Source organism: Poecile atricapillus, chromosome 6, assembly GCF_030490865.1.
Source record: "Poecile atricapillus isolate bPoeAtr1 chromosome 6, bPoeAtr1.hap1, whole genome shotgun sequence".
Lineage (NCBI taxonomy): Eukaryota > Metazoa > Chordata > Aves > Passeriformes > Paridae > Poecile > Poecile atricapillus.
In genome coordinates this window covers 15,676,954-15,697,831 of record NC_081254.1, presented here as the reverse complement: position 1 = coordinate 15,697,831, position 20,878 = coordinate 15,676,954, and the positions used below count along the sequence as shown (strand labels likewise).

At 35.9% G+C, this 20,878-nt stretch overlaps 1 protein-coding gene across 16 annotated transcripts in view; it reads right to left on the bottom strand.

Annotated features, from left to right (window-relative positions):
• Positions 1–20,878, bottom strand: part of KCNMA1 (potassium calcium-activated channel subfamily M alpha 1) — a 439,294-nt gene that overhangs the window by 142,078 nt on the left and 276,338 nt on the right. For all 16 annotated transcript variants that reach the window (XM_058840858.1, XM_058840857.1, XM_058840866.1 and 13 more), the window contains 4 exons: positions 19,525–19,600; positions 14,762–14,837; positions 12,755–12,925; positions 11,039–11,130 (listed from right to left, as the gene is read on the bottom strand). In XM_058840858.1, coding sequence (XP_058696841.1) covers positions 11,039–11,130; positions 12,755–12,925; positions 14,762–14,837; positions 19,525–19,600 — 415 coding nt within the window. The remainder of the gene's footprint in view (positions 1–11,038; positions 11,131–12,754; positions 12,926–14,761; positions 14,838–19,524; positions 19,601–20,878) is intronic.

The window sequence follows — 20,878 nt, the reverse complement described above, 5'->3', positions numbered from 1 at the left end:
AACCAGTCTCTTTCAAAGTCATACTTCTTCATTTCACACATCTTTCTCGATACCTTTAACTCCTCTAATGAGATTTACTGTTTAAATTTTTGAGTTATGATAGCAAATCTCTCTAAAATGAGTTAATATTTTTCTATAGTGGAAGCAGCACTTTCATGCCAAGGAAGGTAGTGCAAAACTTGCCAATTATAGGCCATAAGCAGCAAGAAAATAAATCTTTTTCCTACCATAAATCCTAGAAGTTCAGTACTTTACAACAAAAAGTCATTGTTTACTATTATCACTTTTCTGGCAGAGCACAGTCTGTTAAACATTTATTTTGAAATATGATAACTCCTTCTACATGAGTACTTAATGACATCACCAGGACTCAAATGCAATTTTAGAAATAACAACAATATTACATTTCAATTGTTTCATTTTATTTAACAGGCAAGAAATAGAAGTTTTTAAGAGATTCTGGCCATGCTGGTTTGTATTTAATGTGAGACTCGATATATGAAAGTTCATTGCTGAACTTGCTATTCATAGTTTCTCCTTTGCCTTTATTTTTCTTTTTAAACATGAGTTTAAGGTGCAATAAATGTCCTTGAACTGCAAACACTTAAAAACACAAAAACACAATTCAAAGCTTTCCTGTTTTATGAGATGGTAAGCACAGTATCAGAAAACAAGACATAAAATACATCAGGTCAGCCTTTTTCCCTGGGGAGAGGGATTTTCCGGAGGTTTCCTCTGGGAGTTTTGCATCCTGGCAGAGTTTGCAGCACGCTGGGGAGAGCCATGCCTCCACTGCTCCCACCAGCAGGATCCCCTGTTTCCCTGATGGCCACATGCCTGGGTTGTCAGAGGTGTACATGTATGACTTAGTCCATTGTTATACATAAAACAGCAATGGAAAACCTCAGAAAGCTTCAGATTCTGAAGAGATATTTAAAACCTTAGGAGTTTACTTGATGTAAATTCTGAACAGATTGTTTGGTACATTACATTACACTAACTTATAGGGAAGTTCTTTCTGCCTGGTGGTATTCAACACTTTTCCTGACTATAAACCCATCTAGCACCAAAAACCCATCAAGTCCCAGGGAAATGATAAATAGAAGCTGAAAATAGTAATTTTTATTTCTAATTTTGTCTGTGCACATTTTCTAAGATGACCAATTTTAAACTATAGCTATTACTTTCTTCAAATGTCTACATCTATTACTAATTAAGAAATTGAACTTTCCATCTGGATAGCTTATGCATTGATTTTGATAGCAGAAATAACTCCTGATTTTAGGGGAAGTCCTTTGTACAGATCCAGTGTTGTTAGCTTTAGATGGGTCTCTTCCTGAAAGCTCTTCTGATACATTGCATTCCTATGGAGAAAACTGATTACCTCCCTGGCTGATTTCACTTAACATGGGCTCTTTTCTGTCATTAATTAGAGTCCACATTTTAAAAGTATGGCTGTGCAACCCAAAATATTGTATTGCAGAAGAAATTATCAGAGTACCAAAATATTACAAGCTAATTCATGTTCTGAGATCCCTCCAGAGGTTACTTGCTGCAAAAAGCTCCTGCTAAAAGCAGATGCAGTTAAGACATTCCTGTTATGACTGTCACTGAGTACGGACTCACAGCAATCTTCTCCAGTGAAAATAAAACATTTGGCTTCCAAAAACTCTTGCATTTGGGTATCAGGACTAAGTGTTTTTTGGAGTCTTAAAAGGCATCTGCACTGTGGTTTCATTTTATACTCTAATTTGGAGTTGGACACAATCTATGCTTCTCTTCCTTGCTACTCTTTTACAGTGCAAGGCAGTGCCCTGAACAGTGACTTCAACAAAACCCCCAAGCTTTCAAAGAGTATTTTCTGAAAAGGTACTTGCGTCCATTTTTGGAAGAAAACTCCCACCAAGAAAATCTCCCTTTAACATAAATTATATTTTTGCTTAGAAGTAAAAGAATTTGAAAACAGATTTCCTACTTTCCCATAGTGAGTTATTAGGTATATTATTCAAGAAAACATGAAGAGCTTATAATGTTCCAATCTGTCCTGCATACGATTTGAAGATTTATAACTTCCTCTGTTTGATTCAGTAACCATTGTATTTGCTTTTTAATTTTTTTTTAAACACCCATTTTTTTCCATGCACTAAGAAAGTAAAGCCAACATAGTGGAGTTGGTTAGTAGAAAGACACTGAATTAAATTCATTTGGTCAACAGAAAAATCTAACTTTTGCATTAAGCTTTTCTTTATGAAAAACTTCAGAACTAATACATTATTATTACTATTATTTATTTATTTATTTATTAATTCTTTAAAAGCAAAATCTATAAAGTCCCTTGCCATACTGAAAAACATGATTGAAGAATTTAGACACTTTTATTACTGATAGGTAATTAGGAGGACTAAGGTTTATGTTAAGTAGTAGTTGTCATTGGTACACATATCAGATGAGAAACTGGTTTAATATACCAGTGGGAATCTATAATACATGATTCTGATGCTGTAAAAGAAACTTTCTACAAAGAATCAAAAGCTTATCAGGAGTCATATCAACAAAGATGGACTAATCCATCCTCTCCTATATATATTTAGCATTCTCAAAATAAATTTGAGAAATACAAAAAAATATGAAAATATTTCAAATATGAAGAATTGGCACAGATGTATACAGTTGGTTTCAACTGTGATTCTACATATTTGAAATTTTCTACAGTACCTATTTTTTTTCACTCTAGTATTGACATAATGATCCATTTACTAATAATACTCCAGCTTCTTATAAAGTAAACAAAAATGTCGATAAAAAAATCCAAAGCTACTAAAAGACAAATTGTTTCAGTAAGGAAAGCACTGAAATGAGCAAAAGTTAAAACATCTAGATTTCTGGCATGAGATAATTGAGAACATACATTTGAACCATGTAAATAGCACTGTAAATGAAAACAGATCCACTGTGAATGGGATTCTATAAAAAGGATCTTTTCATGGTTCTTCCTTCAGAGAACACAATACACAAATCTTTTGCCTGTTTATTTTGCAAGAATTATCCATTTTATTGGAACAAGAATAAAGAACCTGAAAAAATTCACTCCAACTGGTCTGTCCTAATAAATCAAAAATAATAAATACAAAATTCTGTTCAGTATTCAGTTGAATACTTGGTGTTCACTTGTCAAGTAACTAAAGGAAGTGTGGTGCATATTGATCTAGATGCCTCTATAAAATTATGATATTCATATCAAATACATATTCTCAGATCTTTTTGTGCTATTTCTGCTTAGTATTCTGATCATTCCTTCATCTACTGACCATCTAAACTCTTTATATACCAATAGCAGGCTGCTGTGGTTGAAGCAGACAGCAGCTTGTAAAGTCTAACAGGTTTTGCTCAAAGAAATTATGGATGTCAGCCATGTTTTCTTATTAAAAAAAGTCAATAAATGTCAACAAAGTATATGTGCTCTGCTTGTTTATCTATTAGTGATATGCATTATTAAACATACCCGTTTACAGTATGTTTCTAGATGCTTGTGCTTTTTGTGATTTACCAAACATTACTCAGGATTCTGATAATTCAGCTCAGAACTCCATGTGTGTGCTTCTGTGTCTCTCTTATTTAAATTTAAACTCCCCCCTCAGATTAACTCTGTTCGAGTGGCAAGTGCTGTGCAGCCACAATTTGAAGTGTTTCCCTTTCTTTTTCACAGATGACTTGAGCCCAAGGATGATGGTCCTCTAAGGATCTCTTATGTGGCCAATGTGTAAAGCAAAAAAAAAATAATTAAACTGGAAGCTAATTTCTCAATCTGATTCTCCCATCAGGCTCTATAAATCTTCCAGTAAAAAGGAGACAAGCAGAAAACATTAAAGGAAAATTGATTGTCAAGCAAGTTTAACATTTTTTCTCCTACAACTTTTTGTTCAAAAGTAGATTTTTATTATTCTCTTTATTCCTGAAGGATTAAATCTCTCAAAAGTGTTGCAGTTCTAATAAGTGTTTGAGACACTAGAACATGTACCAGTATTAAAAGTATACAAGCATATGGCCATACTGTCAGAGGATATGTAATTGCAGTATGTGAAAACGTATCTCAGGTACCTTCAATTTCTGTAAATTGGACCTGATAGCTTCAACTGTCAGCTATTTAGGAACCAGAGTGTACTTGTACAGCTGCTGTGCTTAATTCTGACAGAAAATATCTGTTCTTTCCACCACATTCCATGCCTTTGGAGTCTCTCTTAAATCATGAATAAAGAAAAAGGGATTAGGGAATCCCAAGAAGCACTCAAAAAGCTCTATTCAGTATATGGTGCACAGTACAGATCAGTGGAACCCTACTGGATCCTACATCAGATTAACACAAATAGGAAACTGGTAATGTCAGGCATTTGAAATTTTCTCTGATGCAAATATTAAGTCACTTTGTGACCAATGCAAGAGTGCATTTCAGCTCCTTTAATCCAGGATAAATAGCACACTTCTTTGTTTAAACTGCACATTAGAGCTTTCATCCAAGTCTGTTTGCAATGACATGCTATCCTACAGGACTCGCTCTGGCCTGCTTTGTTTATCTAAACTTTGCTCAGCTACAGCTAAATGAATTTATCTTGCATTTTTATGACCATGATCTAAAGAATTTTACAATGTTTCTCTATAAACCAAGTAAAATGTTAATATTCTTTCTTTGATGCACACCTCCAAACCAGCAATAATAAAATGAAAGCACAGGGATTTATTTCTTCCATGAATTAGTTAAGAGGTCTCCACTATAGCTTAGAGGATGAATATTGATCCTTTCATTCAGTCTGAATGGCAATATTATTTAGAGTATTTCTGCTTTTATGAAAAATATCACAACATTTAGGCATAACACACATCTATCACCAGAAGACAAAAGTGAATAGTTTACTATAAACAGGAATAAAAGCTGCTGAATAGCATGCACAAGGAGCCCCTACTAGAAAGCTTACAGTAAAATGCAGGGGTAACCTACACCTCCAGCATTAGCATCTCACTTGCAAACAGACCTTAATCAACTGTTCTAATCCCTCCACACCCTGAATTTCATTTCTGTAACATTTTATGTGGCAGATATCACACACACAAGCCATCCTGTTTTTACTTTTGAAACCAACTGAAAGTGTTTTGTATTAAATACATTGCTTTCCCCCATTATTACTCATTTTCAAATCACCTTACAGGTTTTCTAAATGCTCAATGAGTCAAAAAATAATGAAATCCATTGTAAGCAATGCAGGAGCTAGGAAAAGATATTCAGATTTTTGAGCATTTTATCCACGAGCAGAGCCAATGCATTTCTTTCCACAGAAATCATCCCAAAATGTCATGACTAATTTTCTGCAACAGAACCTGAGTGAAAGCAAGAAGTCTCTAAAACTTGCTGATCAATTAATCACTTCTGCCATCTCACATTGCACAGCCTGGAATGCCATGGACTGTATAGTTTGTAGAATATGGTAAATCAGCAGATTTATAAATCAGATTCAGTCTTTCTTGGGTCAAAATTTGAGCAGCAACAACTGCTATTTGATGTCAAATCCAAAAGGGGTTTTTTAAAAGTTTAAGCAGAGAAAAGGAACTTTTACTACTTCAACTAGAAATATAAAATAAGCACTATTATTGTAGGAATGGAATGTGATATGAGACCTCAAATACACATTTTAAAGTCATAATGTTCTTATATGTCACTTCCCACATTGCCTTTCTTACTTTCAAAAGAATGGATACAGTTCAATATGCACACAAAATTGAAAAGAGAAGTTTGTCCTATTTCTTCTATCTGTCAGTCTATTGAACACTCATCAGATTTTCTTTATCGCTAAGTGGAATTTCATTTGAAAAAGTGGGATTAGAAGAATGGCTAGCAGATGGGGAAAGAGAGACACCCCTGGGATCATAATGTAATCCATGTCACATTCTCTTATTACATTCTCATCCCACTGAAAAAATAATATCTTACATATTGCATCAAATTATTTAATATAAGAATTTAATGTCACTTTCTTTGGAGCTATGCCTCTCATTACTGCAGCAAATGGACCTTTTCTTTGGTTAAGCCATTTCTTTTTCTTTTTTTTTTTTTTTCTAATTTGTAATGAAATTCAAATGTCTAATGAGTCCAATATGGCCTGTCAACTTAAATTATCTGTTTGTCTTTCTGTTTACCATATCTATCTGTCTACAGTTTTTATTTTTCTCTGTGAAGTTTAGTTATTGAATCCCATGTTCCCTTCTGGAAGGAATTTCTAACAGATGATTATTTCTGTTGATATGTTGATGATTTGATAATTTATAGCTTGTAAATTTAAGAAACTTGAAGAAATCTCTGGGAAGCAGAGCAGATCATGAGGGAAGAGAAACAGGAGGTTCTAATACCTTCTACAGTAAAGGACCGTGATTTCATTAAAATGCATTTTTAATCTTATATATTAACTATAATAATAGTTGTATTACTATATGTAATAATATATATATCCTCTGGATGTAGTATAATATAAATAAATAACATAAATATCCTCTGAATAATTTATTTTTACATCTTTTGAATCTGTAATGAAGTCTAGCATAAACCTGTGCTATGGTGACACAGTTTATCCAGACACAGCCAGAATCACAGAATGGGTCAGGTTGGAAAGGACCAGAGTGGCTCTTCTGGACCAACCTCCCTGCTAGGGCAGGTCACTGCTCCCTCTGCCATGCCTATTCATGGAAAGCTGTGTTCTACTTTCTGCTCTTATAAAGACTCTGCATCAGATTTGACAGCATAAAAAAGACAAAAAATTTGCATAAAAAAGACAAAATAATGTAGTCCATGGAATCAGAAGTCATTAATTCAATGTAAAGACTGAAAAAATCAGTAAGTTATCCAGGCTGAATTTATCAGTTTACAAATGTTCTTTCCATATGCTTTCTAGAGCTTTGTGCACACTGATTTACAGTAAGTTAATATCTTCAACTGGAAAATATTTCACAGAATTCAAATCCAGTCTGATAGTATGCATACACAAATACAGAAATCGAACAAGAACAATCTTGATTCAAAAGTATATTCGTAAATAGAGAATAAAATTTTAATTATGAATTAGTAGAGGTAAAATGTATCTGGATCTTTAACCACATCACATACCACACCTCAGTAATATGAATATTATAAACAAATAAACAAAATAAACTTGTGGGGGTTTTTTTCCTTAAAATAACACAGATGATCTTTTAAGTCCTATTTTGGCTGGAACCAAATGTGTAAGTTCCAAAACATCACAAAAATAGTGCTATAGCATAAATCCACTTATCCAAATGCAAGACTTTCTCGGAAAAAAAAAGCCTTACTTCAAAATAATTAAAGCCTGAACATTACAGAAAAGCAGGTAATTACAGCACTTTAGAAATCCATCCGAAGTGATCAATGACCCTTCCAGCCTTCCAGAGGTACAATTCATGAACAAACCTGCAGGCTTAATGTTCTAAAACCAGCTATGGTGACAGAGTGGCAGGTACCTTTTCATCCTTTTATGGTACTTCTCTTTAGAAATATCAATTTAAAATGATCCTTTGAATATTAGCTCATGAATTCTACAAATTCAGAGAAAAAACCCTAAACAAGGTCAAATTAAAAGCTTTAAAAAAGAAGAGCTAAATGTAGACAGGGTGTAAGGAAGCATGTGTGTTTTGTTTGCTTGTTGGGACCTTTTGGTTGCTTGGTTGTTTATTTTCTGCCAAAAAAAATGTGACTGTAATATTGCCAAACTCTTTACTCATCATTAAATATGTACATTTGTTCTCAGTTACATTTTGTATAGATATATTGGTATAGATATTTTCGTATAAACACAACAGTAAGAACTGCTGTTTATTTTACAGCTGAAGATGAAACTTCAATCAAAGACAATAAAGAAATTCCTGTTCCTTAAATGTCTGCTTACAATAATATTACAAAGCAGGAATTATATAAAATTCAATTTAAAATCTAAAATTTTCCCTGTGGACTTTTGCAACTAAATGAACCTATTATCTAGTAAGTTTAACCAGTGATAACTGCATATTGTTTACAAATTACTTTTGTTTCCAAAGTTGATATGTATGGGTCTAATCTAAGACAAAAATAAGGTTCTTTATTATGCAAAATGAATCCTATATAGGATATCCTATGGCTGAAAAGCAAAATGAAATGTGAGATCAAACTTGGTGTGTTGGTTATTTCTCTTTAGTTTGTGAAGTTTGTATCAATAATTCTTGTCCATACATTCTAGCTCCTTTATAGTCACTATTCTGTAGCAAGGCTCTCCATAGTATTGAAGTCACTTAGTGAAAACCTCAAAACATACATAATCATACACTGCTTTTAATTTCTGACCTAAATGTTTAATAATCATGTTATTACACACACAGAGTTTAGGAGGCAGCATGGTGTGCTGTTTCCTGGCTTGGTTGCTACCTGGCGTTAAACTATGACAACGTTTAACATATACACAGATGCTACAAAGCAGATTCCACGTATTTATCTACTTTGGACAGAGTTAAAAAACTACACACATTTGCTGTTTTAAGGGCTGAAACTATACCTTTCACCAAAATTCAGCTGTTTTCATATTGGAAAGGTATTTAATTTTATCTGGAAACTTTCTGACATTGGAAATAGAACGACTGTAGTTTCTCATTATTTTTGCTGCCAGAATCTATGCTTGGTTGCTCAACTAAAGACCTTATACTGCTAATTACTACCACATGCCCATATCCCAGGCAAAGGAAAACTTATTGGTTCTGACAATCCATTCTCTCAACACTGAATTCCAAATGAAAACTTCAATTTTGGCCAAACATAACATTTCATCAATCTTGTTCTACTGACTGCAAAAGCAACATCAAACAAGGGGTGCTAATGGCTTTTTACTGTGCATTTCCCAAGCTTTAGATTCTCTGATGAAAGACCCACATGAACAAAGGACATCTTTAAACTACTTAGTAATTCATAATTGAACCAGAAAACAATGCATAAATTGAACAGTTTGTACGCTGATGACAGAGTTGAGTTTCAAGCAACAAATTACATGAGCAGTAGAGATCAGCAGAGAAAGCACTGACAACAGAGTGAGATAAAAACAGATAGTGCACATAAAGAAAGACAAAAACGAACAATGGAAAAATAAAATTAAGCACGCCCCAAGCCAGCAGAAGCCTGTAATCTGAGGTTGAGCTTTTCAGGATGTGAGGTTCTGACTGAAGATCAGGTCCAAATTTAGAGACATCTGAGCAATGCTGGGTACTAGTGACAATGTAGAAGGGGAGGGACGAACTATGTGTAAAACAGATTTTAAACACATTCCCCTCTGCTGTAACTCCTTTGGAGATTTGAAAACTTAGGGATATGTTCTAAGATTGAAAAGCTTCTCTTTGAGAAAACAATGAATATAAATATGAATGGCCTCTGTCACAGATAAGTATTTTGGGAAATTAACATTACTCACTCCCAGAAATAAATCAAGGCAAGTTTGTCTAGGTAAGAGATGCAAGTTTCCAACATCAGTGTTTAGAGTTTACCTTAGACATTTGAGGGTATCTCAATAAATGCATGTATTGAAGTTTACTGTCTAATGAACAGAAAATAGTATAACTTATATCTAATCTTAAAACTTTGATATTTGTCTACACAGTGATATAAAACAGTACTCTAGAATTAGCTCTGTGGGACATTTACAGTCTTTCTGCTACACAGAGAGGAGAAATAACCTGATAAAACCATAATCCACTTCAACAAAATGTTGCATGGGTGTTGATTTGAAAGGAACGAAGTTAAAAATTATCTTCTTAAAATAAGAAGAGGGACAATTCATTAGATAAATTTCTTGCAGTACCTTATTTATATCATAAGAAAAGGGCTCTCTATATGAATGGCTTTCAGGGCAAATACAGTCTACCAGTGGATGTCACAGAGGTATGTAATGAAATGAAGGATGGCAACACTAAAGGTGATATTGTGCTGTATTGCACCATATCGCCAAGGACATCTAGCTCAGTAAAGGCCATATCCCAGCACGTCCAGGAGCTGGGAATGCCAGAAAGAGCTAGTTTTAACTTGGTCAAGAAAACGAGCATCTTTCAATAGAAACGTAATGAGGTAATGTGGTCCAATAAAATTTAACCTTTGTCACCAGGCAAAAGTAGTAGGTTTGGTGTTTTACCATACTATTTTGATATTAAGGCTAGTGCCTGTTCTTCTTCAGATATTCTCAGTGTGGTACAGGGAAGAGAATTGCTTTAAAATCCCTGGTCACAGATTCTAAAATCAAGAGAGTTTGCAATATCCATGGAAAGTCAAAAAAAAGTTGCATGAGGTCTGAATCTGCTGGTTGAACATTGAGAAACAGAGCTGTTAGGCTTCTGACATGGTCAGTCCAACAGAACAAACTGGTCAATATATGATTCCTATTTTGCATCCAGTAAAACAATGTTTTCTGAAGAACTGTCTGAAAATCATGTGAATTATCATTGTCGCCTGGGTAAGATATAAACCACATGATATTCTGATGCCCAAAATGGTGAAGTGACAACTCATCCTAGCTGCAGAAGATAACTGCATGTGTAACAGCAGCACTTTTCACAAGATATGTCAGTGTACTCTGAGCGGTATCCAGGTTCTCTTGAAGTAGGGACAAAATGTTGTGACTTGTACCAAAGCACAGCCCAGGTCTCTAATCATAGTGTGACAACTCTCCAGTGGTAACATCTGACGTCAAAGAATACAGCCTTGTAAGCCGTGAGTCAGCTATTACCACCTTCAGGGGCTCTTTAGAGTCCCACAAACCACACCTGGTCTTTTTGGACTTACTTTCTGCCTCGGGTTGAGTTAAAAGTTCCGCCGTATTTCTTCCGATTAAGGATGAGAGCAGCAATTTCTGGCACGTAGCGAGCAAACATTGCCTACATGCATGAAACAAAAACACAAAAAAAAAAAAAAGAAAATGGCATGCAGAGAGTGTTCTACTGCAGCAGAGGCAGCAGAGCCTCTTGGGATACTTACTTTCTTCCACTAACCGCACTATAGGAACCACCATATTTCTTGCGGTTTCCTATTAACTCTATGATTTCAGGGACGTAGCTGGCAAACATGGCCTAAGAAGAAGATAGGAGACAGAAGAAAAGACTAAAAAGAGAGGCCAAAGAAAGGGGGATGATGAATATTTTCAGAAGATATATATTTTTAAGATCTGAAAATGCAAAAGAATTAGATCTATGCAGTTGTTTAAAAAGAAAATTTAAAAAAAAAAATGAAAAAGTTCTTATCAAACAAAACAAGAGGGCTCAATGTAAAAGTTTGTCTTGGAGAAGGTATACATCTTATAAACAAAGAAAATGGTCAAAACAGAAAAAAATGGACATATAAAACAAAACAAGAACAAAATTACTTCAAACAGGTATCTAATCACAAAAAACAGTTATGTCTATTTCTTCCTGAAGAGGGGAGGGGAAAAAAAGCCTATCCAAGCCCCATTGCAAAAAAAAACAAAGCCAAGTATTACTGTTACATTTCTGTTTTAAAATACAGACTCTTCCCCGCCATGGTAAGAATTTAAAAGAAGACAAAAACAAGAGGAAATCAGGGGTTACTTCCCCATCAAGAAACAAAAAAATCACCCCCCGCCCCCCCCCCCCAAAAAAAAACTTTTCCAAAAATTCTTGGGTTTAGAAGGATTGGAATAACATGTGATAGAAAAAAAGGTTTTGAGGAGAAAATAAAAATTATTGTGCCATGTTTTGTCCAACAAACAGTTTCCTTGTGGCTGGATACTTCGAAGAGCTACTGCCATTTGACATGCCAATGAACAGAGATGGGAATGCATATATGTAATGCCCATACATATCTGTGTGTGTCTCATATATGGCATTCATAACATTGGTTACATACATATCACCTCTGTGAGATGTATGTATACGTGAAATCAATGGAGGAGGGTAAAGTAACAATATACATATCTGTGTATGGGAACAGTACACATTACGAGTCACCTGCAAAGCATTTACCTTGCACAGCGTAAATACTGAAATTAACTTTGCTGGTTTAGAGAACGTGGCAAGAGGTGTAATAATATTCCTAGCACTGACAGATAATGGAAAAGTTGACAAGACAAATAGCAACTTGGGTGCTATTTACATACAGGGAAAAGAAGACGAGAAATCACTGATATAAAAGGATACTGGTTATGGTCATGTGATAAATTGTGAGCTAAAATTGTACTACATGACATGAAAGAGAATGTGGTTTGCCATCGTCTGAATCAGGCAAGCTGCTCTTTAAGGCAGTCCAAAGCCACAGTGTTTGTTGGAATTCTGGGAAGGAACACAGAAGGGTGGGTAGGAATTCTGAAACCGCAAAGTGCCTTTAAATATCAATAGCAACCTCCAAAAATGCTCTAAATCAATCACTAAGAAGTAGAGGACTACAAATAACATTGTATGTTGAAACATTAAGGCACTTCATGCATTCACATGCATTACTCATTTAAATGGATTGGAAAAATTCTAATTCTGGACTAATACTGGACTAATTTGACAAGCTATTTGCCAAAAATATTTATCTACAGTAAAAAATGCATATTAAATATATTTTAATGTTTTATAATAAATTTTAATTTACTAATACAGATATTATTGTTTCCTTAATTACAACACTGAGATATACAGGAACAAGTTTTAAGGTAGCTGGAGTATTAAGAAGAAAATAAAGAGGAATTTTTACCAGTCCCCCAAGGATGAAGAAGACCATGAAAAGGCGACCAAGGGTTGTTTTTGCATAAACATCTCCGTAGCCAACAGTGGACATTGTAACCATCAGCAAATAAACACATTCCCAATATGTTAGCGGTTGGTTATTTTGGAAATTTTCCCATGGATCCCCTGAGTTCTCCACCTACAATGTACAAGGAAACATATAATGAATTATATTAATTATAATTATCTCTAATTAGCCCCAAATTCACTCTACTCATACATGTATGTGCCTCTGTGTGTGTACAGATATATCATTTGGCATACAATATGAACTCTGAGTCCTTTCCTGTATTTTATTTTGATCAAATACAGAACCTGACCCTGTGCCAAACAGAGCACTGCAGTTCTTTTGCCAATATACACAGCCTTGCTACTCAGATAATTTATGGGAAGTATCTTTTCTAGGCATAATGTATGTATGTATACACAAAAAATACATAATATGTAACTTACTCATGTAGTTAGGTAAGTTCATTTAATAAAAATGTGTTCAGAATATTTTCAGAGTAAATCTTACTTTTAATGCTATTATACTCCTCAATGTTTTTGTTTTAAAGGACTATGTAGCTATTGAAGGCATTACTGGCACCTTCAGTGGTATGCTACTACTTTTTCAAAAAGCCAGCCACTGTTTAGACAAAATTATAAATTTGTCAGTAGGAAAGGAGTGGGCCATTTAATATTTGTTCCACAGTAAAAAGCTGAAGTTTGAGTATTCCTACAGTAGAATAGAAAAGCTTTTGTTGAAAAACAAAGGAAAAAAAAATCCAAATCCTAGAAAATAGCATTCCCTTGGTCTTGATGTAATATTTAAAGGGTATTGTGCTCTGTATGTTCAAAAATAGAAAAAGGTATTGTTTCCAGATAGAAGTGCTGCATTTGCCGAGAGGAGTGTAAAAGTACATGAATGATAAATATATCATAAATTAAAACATTCAGAATCCCCGTGCATCTTTAAGGGCGAACTGAGGAAGCAAGAAAAGGAGGAGTCTGGATTTAATCCTCCGCGGCTGGATGCGGCTGTGTGGAGCCAGGGCAGCGGCTCCGGGAGCCGGGGGATCCTGCGGGAGTTCCCTGGCGAACACCGCCACCTGCTGCCCAGCCCGGCCCCACCGAGCCCCGGGCCCGGGCTGCCCACAGCACCGCCCCGGCTCCGGGGGAGAGAGAGAACCAGCCCCGGGGAGCCGGGGAGAGCAGAACCAGCCCTGGGGAGCCGGGGGGAGCAGAACCGGCCCTGGGGAGCCGCAGGAGAGCTGAACCAGCCCCGGGGAGCCGGGGGAGAGCAGAACCTGCCCTGGGGAGCCGGGGGAGAGAGAGCAGAACCAGCCCTGGGGAGCCGGGGGAGAGAGAGCAGAACCAGCCCTGGGGAGCCGGGGGAGAGCAGAACCAGCCCTGGGGAGGCGGGGGAGAGAGAGCAGAACCAGCCCTGGGGAGCCGGGGGAGAGAGAGCAGAACCAGCCCTGGGGAGCCGGGGGAGAGAGAGCAGAACCAGCCCTGGGGAGCCGCAGGAGAGCAGAACCAGCCCTGGGGAGCCGGGGAGAGCAGAACCAGCCCTGGGGAGCCGGGGGAGAGCAGAACCAGCCCTGGGGAGCCGAGGAGAGAGAGCAGAACCAGCCCTGGGGAGCCGCAGGAGAGCAGAACCAGCCCTGGGGAGCCGGGGAGAGCAGAACCAGCCCTGGGGAGCCGGGGGAGAGAGAGCAGAACCAGCCCTGGGGAGCCGAGGAGAGAGAGCAGAACCAGCCCTGGGGAGCCGGGGAGAGCAGAACCAGCCCTGGGGAGCCGCAGGAGAGCAGAACCAGCCCTGGGGAGCCGGGGAGAGCAGAACCAGCCCTGGGGAGCCGGGGGAGAGAGAGCAGAACCAGCCCTGGGAAGCCGGCATAGCTGCACTGCAGAGCCCTGATGGGGACGGCAAAAGCAGCTCAGAGAGCCCGAGCTCCGCCGGAAAACTCAATCCAGAACTTTCAGGGGCACTCACCAAATGTATGAACCCAGCTGCTGTCAGCCACGTGCTGATAAATATAGAGCACAGATTCACTAGCTTGATGGAATTACTGGAAATAAACAAAGCAAACAGGAACTTAGACTAGAATTTGTCACACTTTTTTTTTTTATAGGTACCTCTATACAACCGCATACTTTCGAGTCAAGAACATGTTAATTATTTCCCAAAAGAAACTTATCTAAAAAATTTATTCAAAACTTTATGTATAATATGTATTATGTTTCCTTTGAAGAGCTCACATTTCCATAATGTAGAAGAATTCAGACTCCTCAGCTTGAAGAGAAAGTCCCGAGGTATGAGAGCAGAAAGACAAATAGAAACCTTGGCTACATCAGCAGTCAGAAACAAACAGAAATAAATAATGCTTTTTCCCAGGTAATTTAGTTTGCCTCTCAGTACACTCACCTCCTTTTTCACTGATATACACTCAGAATTATTCACATGTAAATGCATAAGAAAAATACATTACAAAATTATGATTCCCAAATTAAAGAACTAAGGTATTTTTCAGTTCCTGTGTGAAGTCCTAGGTATTTTTCATATTATTCTGCTTCCATGAACTCCTATGGACCTCTTTATGGAAAATTCACATGAAATTAGAGTATTTAATACTTCACATTTTTCTCTAAAAAAAAGAAAAAAGTATAATTTAAACCTACCAAAAACTCTGCAAATATATTTTAGTCACACTGAATAGTATTTTCCCTACTGTCGCAAGAAGTGATTTTTAAGCAAGGACCTCACTCAGTTCAGCAGGAAAATACCATATTTAAAATCTTCTGGAAGAAATACAAATAAAACATGCTCCCCCTCTTCTCACGAAAGTCAGTGTCCTAAGAAGGATATTCAACAAAAAGATGAGGAACTGCAGTCCATGTATGACTGTGTTTAAACAATCTTACCCATTCATGGTTTTGAAAATATTTATAAGAAGACATAACACCTCAGAAAAAAAGTACAATTATCCTTAAAGCAAAACATTAAAAAATATAAAAATTGGGTAAAATTCACTGCCAGTGTTAGCAGTAGTAATTTTGTGGTAGAATTAATCGAGTCTCTGTTTGTAACTATTTTGAGGACAATAAAGATGCATTTTTTTCTGCACAAAATTTGGAAAAGAACCTGCAAAATTAACCAGAACAGCTCCTTTAAAAGTATTTTTTAAAGTTTCAGTTAGTGGGCATAGGGGGTACAAGAAACAGAATATGACTGGGTAATATGTTAGATGATGAAATGAATACTGTACTCAAAATAATATATCAGCAGCCTTGTCATTAGAGTTCACCAACATCACATATTCCCTATTGCTCTCCTTCTTAAACTATGGTTAAGTCCCTATTTTCTTAGTGATAATGTTCATTTATAGCATAGGACCCTAAGCAATGGGTTCCTAGATTAAACAAAATCATAGGAGTGATGCTGATGCAATGCTCCTTTATGAAAGGCTGAGCATCATCCTTCACCTGAACTTAGAAAACAAGATGTTCCTGACCAAAAATAAAGTGTCTGTTGGTCTCTTCATATTACTGTATTACCCATTAATAGTAATTATTTACATTACCTGTTCGATACATTTCATTTTTGGAGATTTATTAAACACTGTACCTTGTCTGTCCTCTGTGAAATACTCCCTGTGTTTCTGCCAGAGTCTAAATATAGATGAAGGATTAGTCATAAACATTTTCCCCCTCTTTAAGCCCTTTCCAACATCTGTGCAAAATCCCTTACTGTGAGCCCTGCCTAAGCCTCTGCAGTTCTTTTTAGAAAATATTAGAAAACAATGAAGGAGAGAAATTTTTCAACTGAAAACAGTAGAATTCAATTTCATAAAACATGGGACAAAAATCTTAAATACATTTAATTTCAAATTAGGGAAACAAATGGGTCCTTGGCAGAGTGCAGTCTTTTAAGTGCCACTGTAAAATTTTGTGTAGTCTTACAAGATCTTTTCAAATATTTTTAGCTTTTCTTTGAGGTATAATCACCTAACACTTTGCTAGTCCCCTTACTGACTGTGTTTTTGCATTGTGCAGCTTCTTTCACTGGATTTCACTTTTTGGAATGGCCCTTCTGCTCACTGTGAAAATAAATGATGTTCTTTTAATCCTCATATCTCAGTCAATAATTCCAGGGGTAATTTTCATTTATAGGTTACAGTAAATGTTTTTCTTTACTGGAGAAAAGAGAAAAGGAGGAGAAAACTTCTCTGCATTTGCACTAAATATCAAAACCACAGCCATGCCCGGGATACCCTATCAGCTTCTCATCTTCTCAGTTGTTAAGTATTATTAATGCCAAATGCACTGGAATGCCTAGGTCAAATTTGTTACATACCTTTTTCATATAAATACATATCACTTCAAATGGAGAACACTTTCCTATTGCTGAATTTTTAAGTAATAAGAAGTAATAATTTCATAGCTAGTAATAATAGACTGAATTTACTACCCAAATCCAACAATTCAAGTTCTGTCATTGGTTCTTTGACTTGATGCTCATTAAAATCCTAAAATGTTGAAAATTTCAATAAAATCTTAAAAGTGGACTGAAAAACATTCTAATATCTTAATTCTAGAAGATTTTTAACCATCCTTGAGCAAAATAATACTGCAGTAGTGGGCCAAAAGCATACAATACAGTATGTTAAAGTAATAATAACAGTTTAAGGGCACAGTATGTAACTGGTATCACTGATTGAATTTAGGAAAGTAAATTTTACTTAAATAACACTAGATTTGTTGAGCAGTTTAACTGCTCTAACTTGTACAAAATATTTCAAGATTCTCCATTAATCACAAGGGCTCAGCATGCTTTATTTTTTTAGGAAGTGAAATAATTCAGAAGCAGAGCTCTCAATTAAGGAGTATTCTTGTACTGTAATAGGAGATGTGTGTGCAGCACATGAACTGCAGTTCTGATGGTGCTTCAGAACACACTGAAAATACAAAAATTTCTCATTGAAGGTTGCAGTACCAGTTAGAAACTAATTTTCTAGCTTGTTGCTTTCTACAAACTAAACTCATGCAAGACATTAAAAGAAACCCCAAGCAGTCACACATCAAATTTATGTCAAGTGTAACTAGAAACTTTTCTAAACCAAATTTCATTCTGTTAATTTGTTTTAATTTGACACATCCACAAAAGAAAACAAACAAACAAAAAAAGACGTTTTCGGAACATTGCTGACGTTCCAAGTGATTTAGTTCATTTCAAGTTATTAAGACAAAAAAGAGAGCAGACATTACTTTCTGTTGCATTACCAGGAACAAGGAGAGACATAAAACCTGTTTTGAGGTGGTGACAATTTTTCATTCACATAAATGATGTTAGTGATGAATTGCTATGAATGAATTAACTGGCTAAACTGAAACACTCATATAAGAAAGTTTTGCTCTACAGGCTTTCACTAATTAACGTTTGAGGTTTATAGATATTTTGGCACCCATATAAACAATCACAGAGATGATGATATCTAACATAAGAGTAAATTCTGCACCAGAGAAAGGCCATTTCAATGAATTGGTCAATCTTAAATAAACCAGCTCTGAATGTGTACCTTGAATGTGATTAACGCACATTTATGGATCTGGAATTTCCCAAATCCCCCACTGATGAAGGGGATATTAGCTTTTATACAGAATCCTTTGAGTTTATGGGGTTTCTCCACTTACAGCAACTTATTATGGCAGGGTTGTTCTGCATGTTAAATCTTATTCTCCTTTTCCATACTGAGCATTCTGAGCTACGGAGCTTCACCTTGCATTCTTTGATGTCTTTGTTTGACCAGAACTGGCTTCCTTCCAGTAACACAACTAGGGACAGACAGTGTGAGTGTTTTACAGAACAGAGAATAGTTTCAAGGTTAAGGGTTGAAGAAACAGCTGTTTACTGTGAGTGTGTACAAATTCCCATTGCTACAAATTATCACAGCAAGAAATGGATTTATCTGCATAAAAAACCCTCACACATCTACAGCAACTGGTGCAGGGAGGAGAGGTTTTCAAAATGGAACTGATTTTACAGTAATTTTTGGAAGCTGGGTTCAATTCTTCCCCTGGAGAATTTTAGAGAATGATGAAAAACAGTACGTCTTCAACTGCAAAGCATGGGAAGGTTTCTCTTAATTTCCTTCAAAATGATCTTTTGTCCAAAATTGTGCTTTTCCTGCACAACTTTCATGTATTAATAGGCCAAAGAACCAGTAAGCCAGAAGGTTAATAGGAGTATTTTAATTATTATATGGAAGAAATACTAAGGATAATGAACACAATATAAAGAGGCTCAGTGTAATTTTTAATATGTTTTTGATGTGAAAAACGATGCTCAGTACAAAAAAAACTGGAAGAGCCACAATGAGAATTTCTCAAAATACCTATTAACTGTATTCTTTTGAATGAGTTTTGATTTCAGTTTTTCAAGAGAATAACATGGACTGCTTATATGGAAAGAAAAAATGTTTAATCAGTTCAAAGCTATGTAATTCATTCTGCTTTTAATTTATCAACACATAACCTTGCTCAATATTTCAAATATAACAATGCATCAATTAAAATGATCACATAGCAAAAGCTGCTGTCACTGACAAATCAGTAATGAGCAGAAAAGGGTTTAAAGAACAGATAACAAGCAGGGTTTTTTTCCAGAAAATAAAATCATATATTACTAAGGCCCCAAATCGAAACCATTTACATTCTGTCACCAATGCAACTAAATCATCATGTAAGAAAAAGTCTTACCTTGTTTTAAGTATATTCAGAAACTGCAAGATTTCTGAGAACTGTATCAGTCTAAGGGCTCTTAAAAACCTTAAACCTGCAGTAAAAGAAAACCATTATAGTAAAGGACAATTCAAAATGTAACAGCATATTAAAATGACAGCGATCAATTAAATCAACATAGGTAACATACAAAAAGTCAAATACCTTTGAAATGTTCTTCCATTTTTAATAGTGCAAGGATCCTTAACAAGTATGTTTCAAATTGTTTTAAATTTATTTCCCTAATAACAGATCTATCCTACCAGAAAGCCTTACTTTATATAGGAAATAATGGGAGGAGAAACACAGGCTGAAAGCTAAGGGGGAAAAACCTCACTGAGGTTTCTGTTGGGAGCTGCAGTGCACATGTCCTCCTCTTTCAGGCTGTCAAAGACACAGGCAGGTCTGAAACATCTCAGTCCTCCAAGCTCCAGTGTTGCTTAGTGAGAAATAACAGATCATGGGCAAGAGATCTGATAACCTGGATAAAGCATACTGTATATGCCTGATTAAATTTGGTAAATCTTAATGACGTAAAATCTTTCATAGCAATAATGCTCCCTATCGCCACTCTAATTTCAAAAAATTCAAGCAGGAAAACAGAGAAATTGTACTTTTTCTCTTAAAAATGACTAAGTTATTATAATTCTTACTATCAGTCTATAACTATAGGAATACACTACATAGCAACTATTTTTTTAGAAGTATTTTTACAATGAAATAGCATTTTTATGTTGAAATCAGATTGCGTGCATAGCAATTCCCAGTGAGTTCTACAAAGTCAGTGAGACAAAGGGAGTGTGTGCAAGAGAAACTAATCAAGAAGATTAAGGGCTTAAATTATTAAAATAGTCTTATGCTGATAGTAAGTGATTTGGCTGCAGATCTTTGGCATATGAATAAAAGTACACTCTGTACTGTACATATGCACAGCTTATAAAATTAAAGCTTGAAGGATAATTTTTATTAGAGAGTACAGGAGCTACATAAAAGTTGTGTAACATGGTATTTCAGCTGTTACAGGAAGGTCTAGAGCAGCTTCATCTCATACATTCTCTTTATTGACATCTATTTTACCCAACTCCAATGCAACAGACTACTTTTTATTTCTAGAAACTTAAGGAAATACTGACCCTGGCAAACATATAAACCTGGTCACAACTTTCATCATCTCACTGGAGTAAGAGGTTCCCCTCAAGCACTAAGGTGCACGTGGCAAGATGTGTTTAAAGCAAGAAGTTTGTCCTTCAATATTCTTGGAAAGTTGTTAAATAAAATATTTGTTCTTATATTTTGCCTTGTTAAGATTCCTAAGTCTAAATACCTGCCTCAA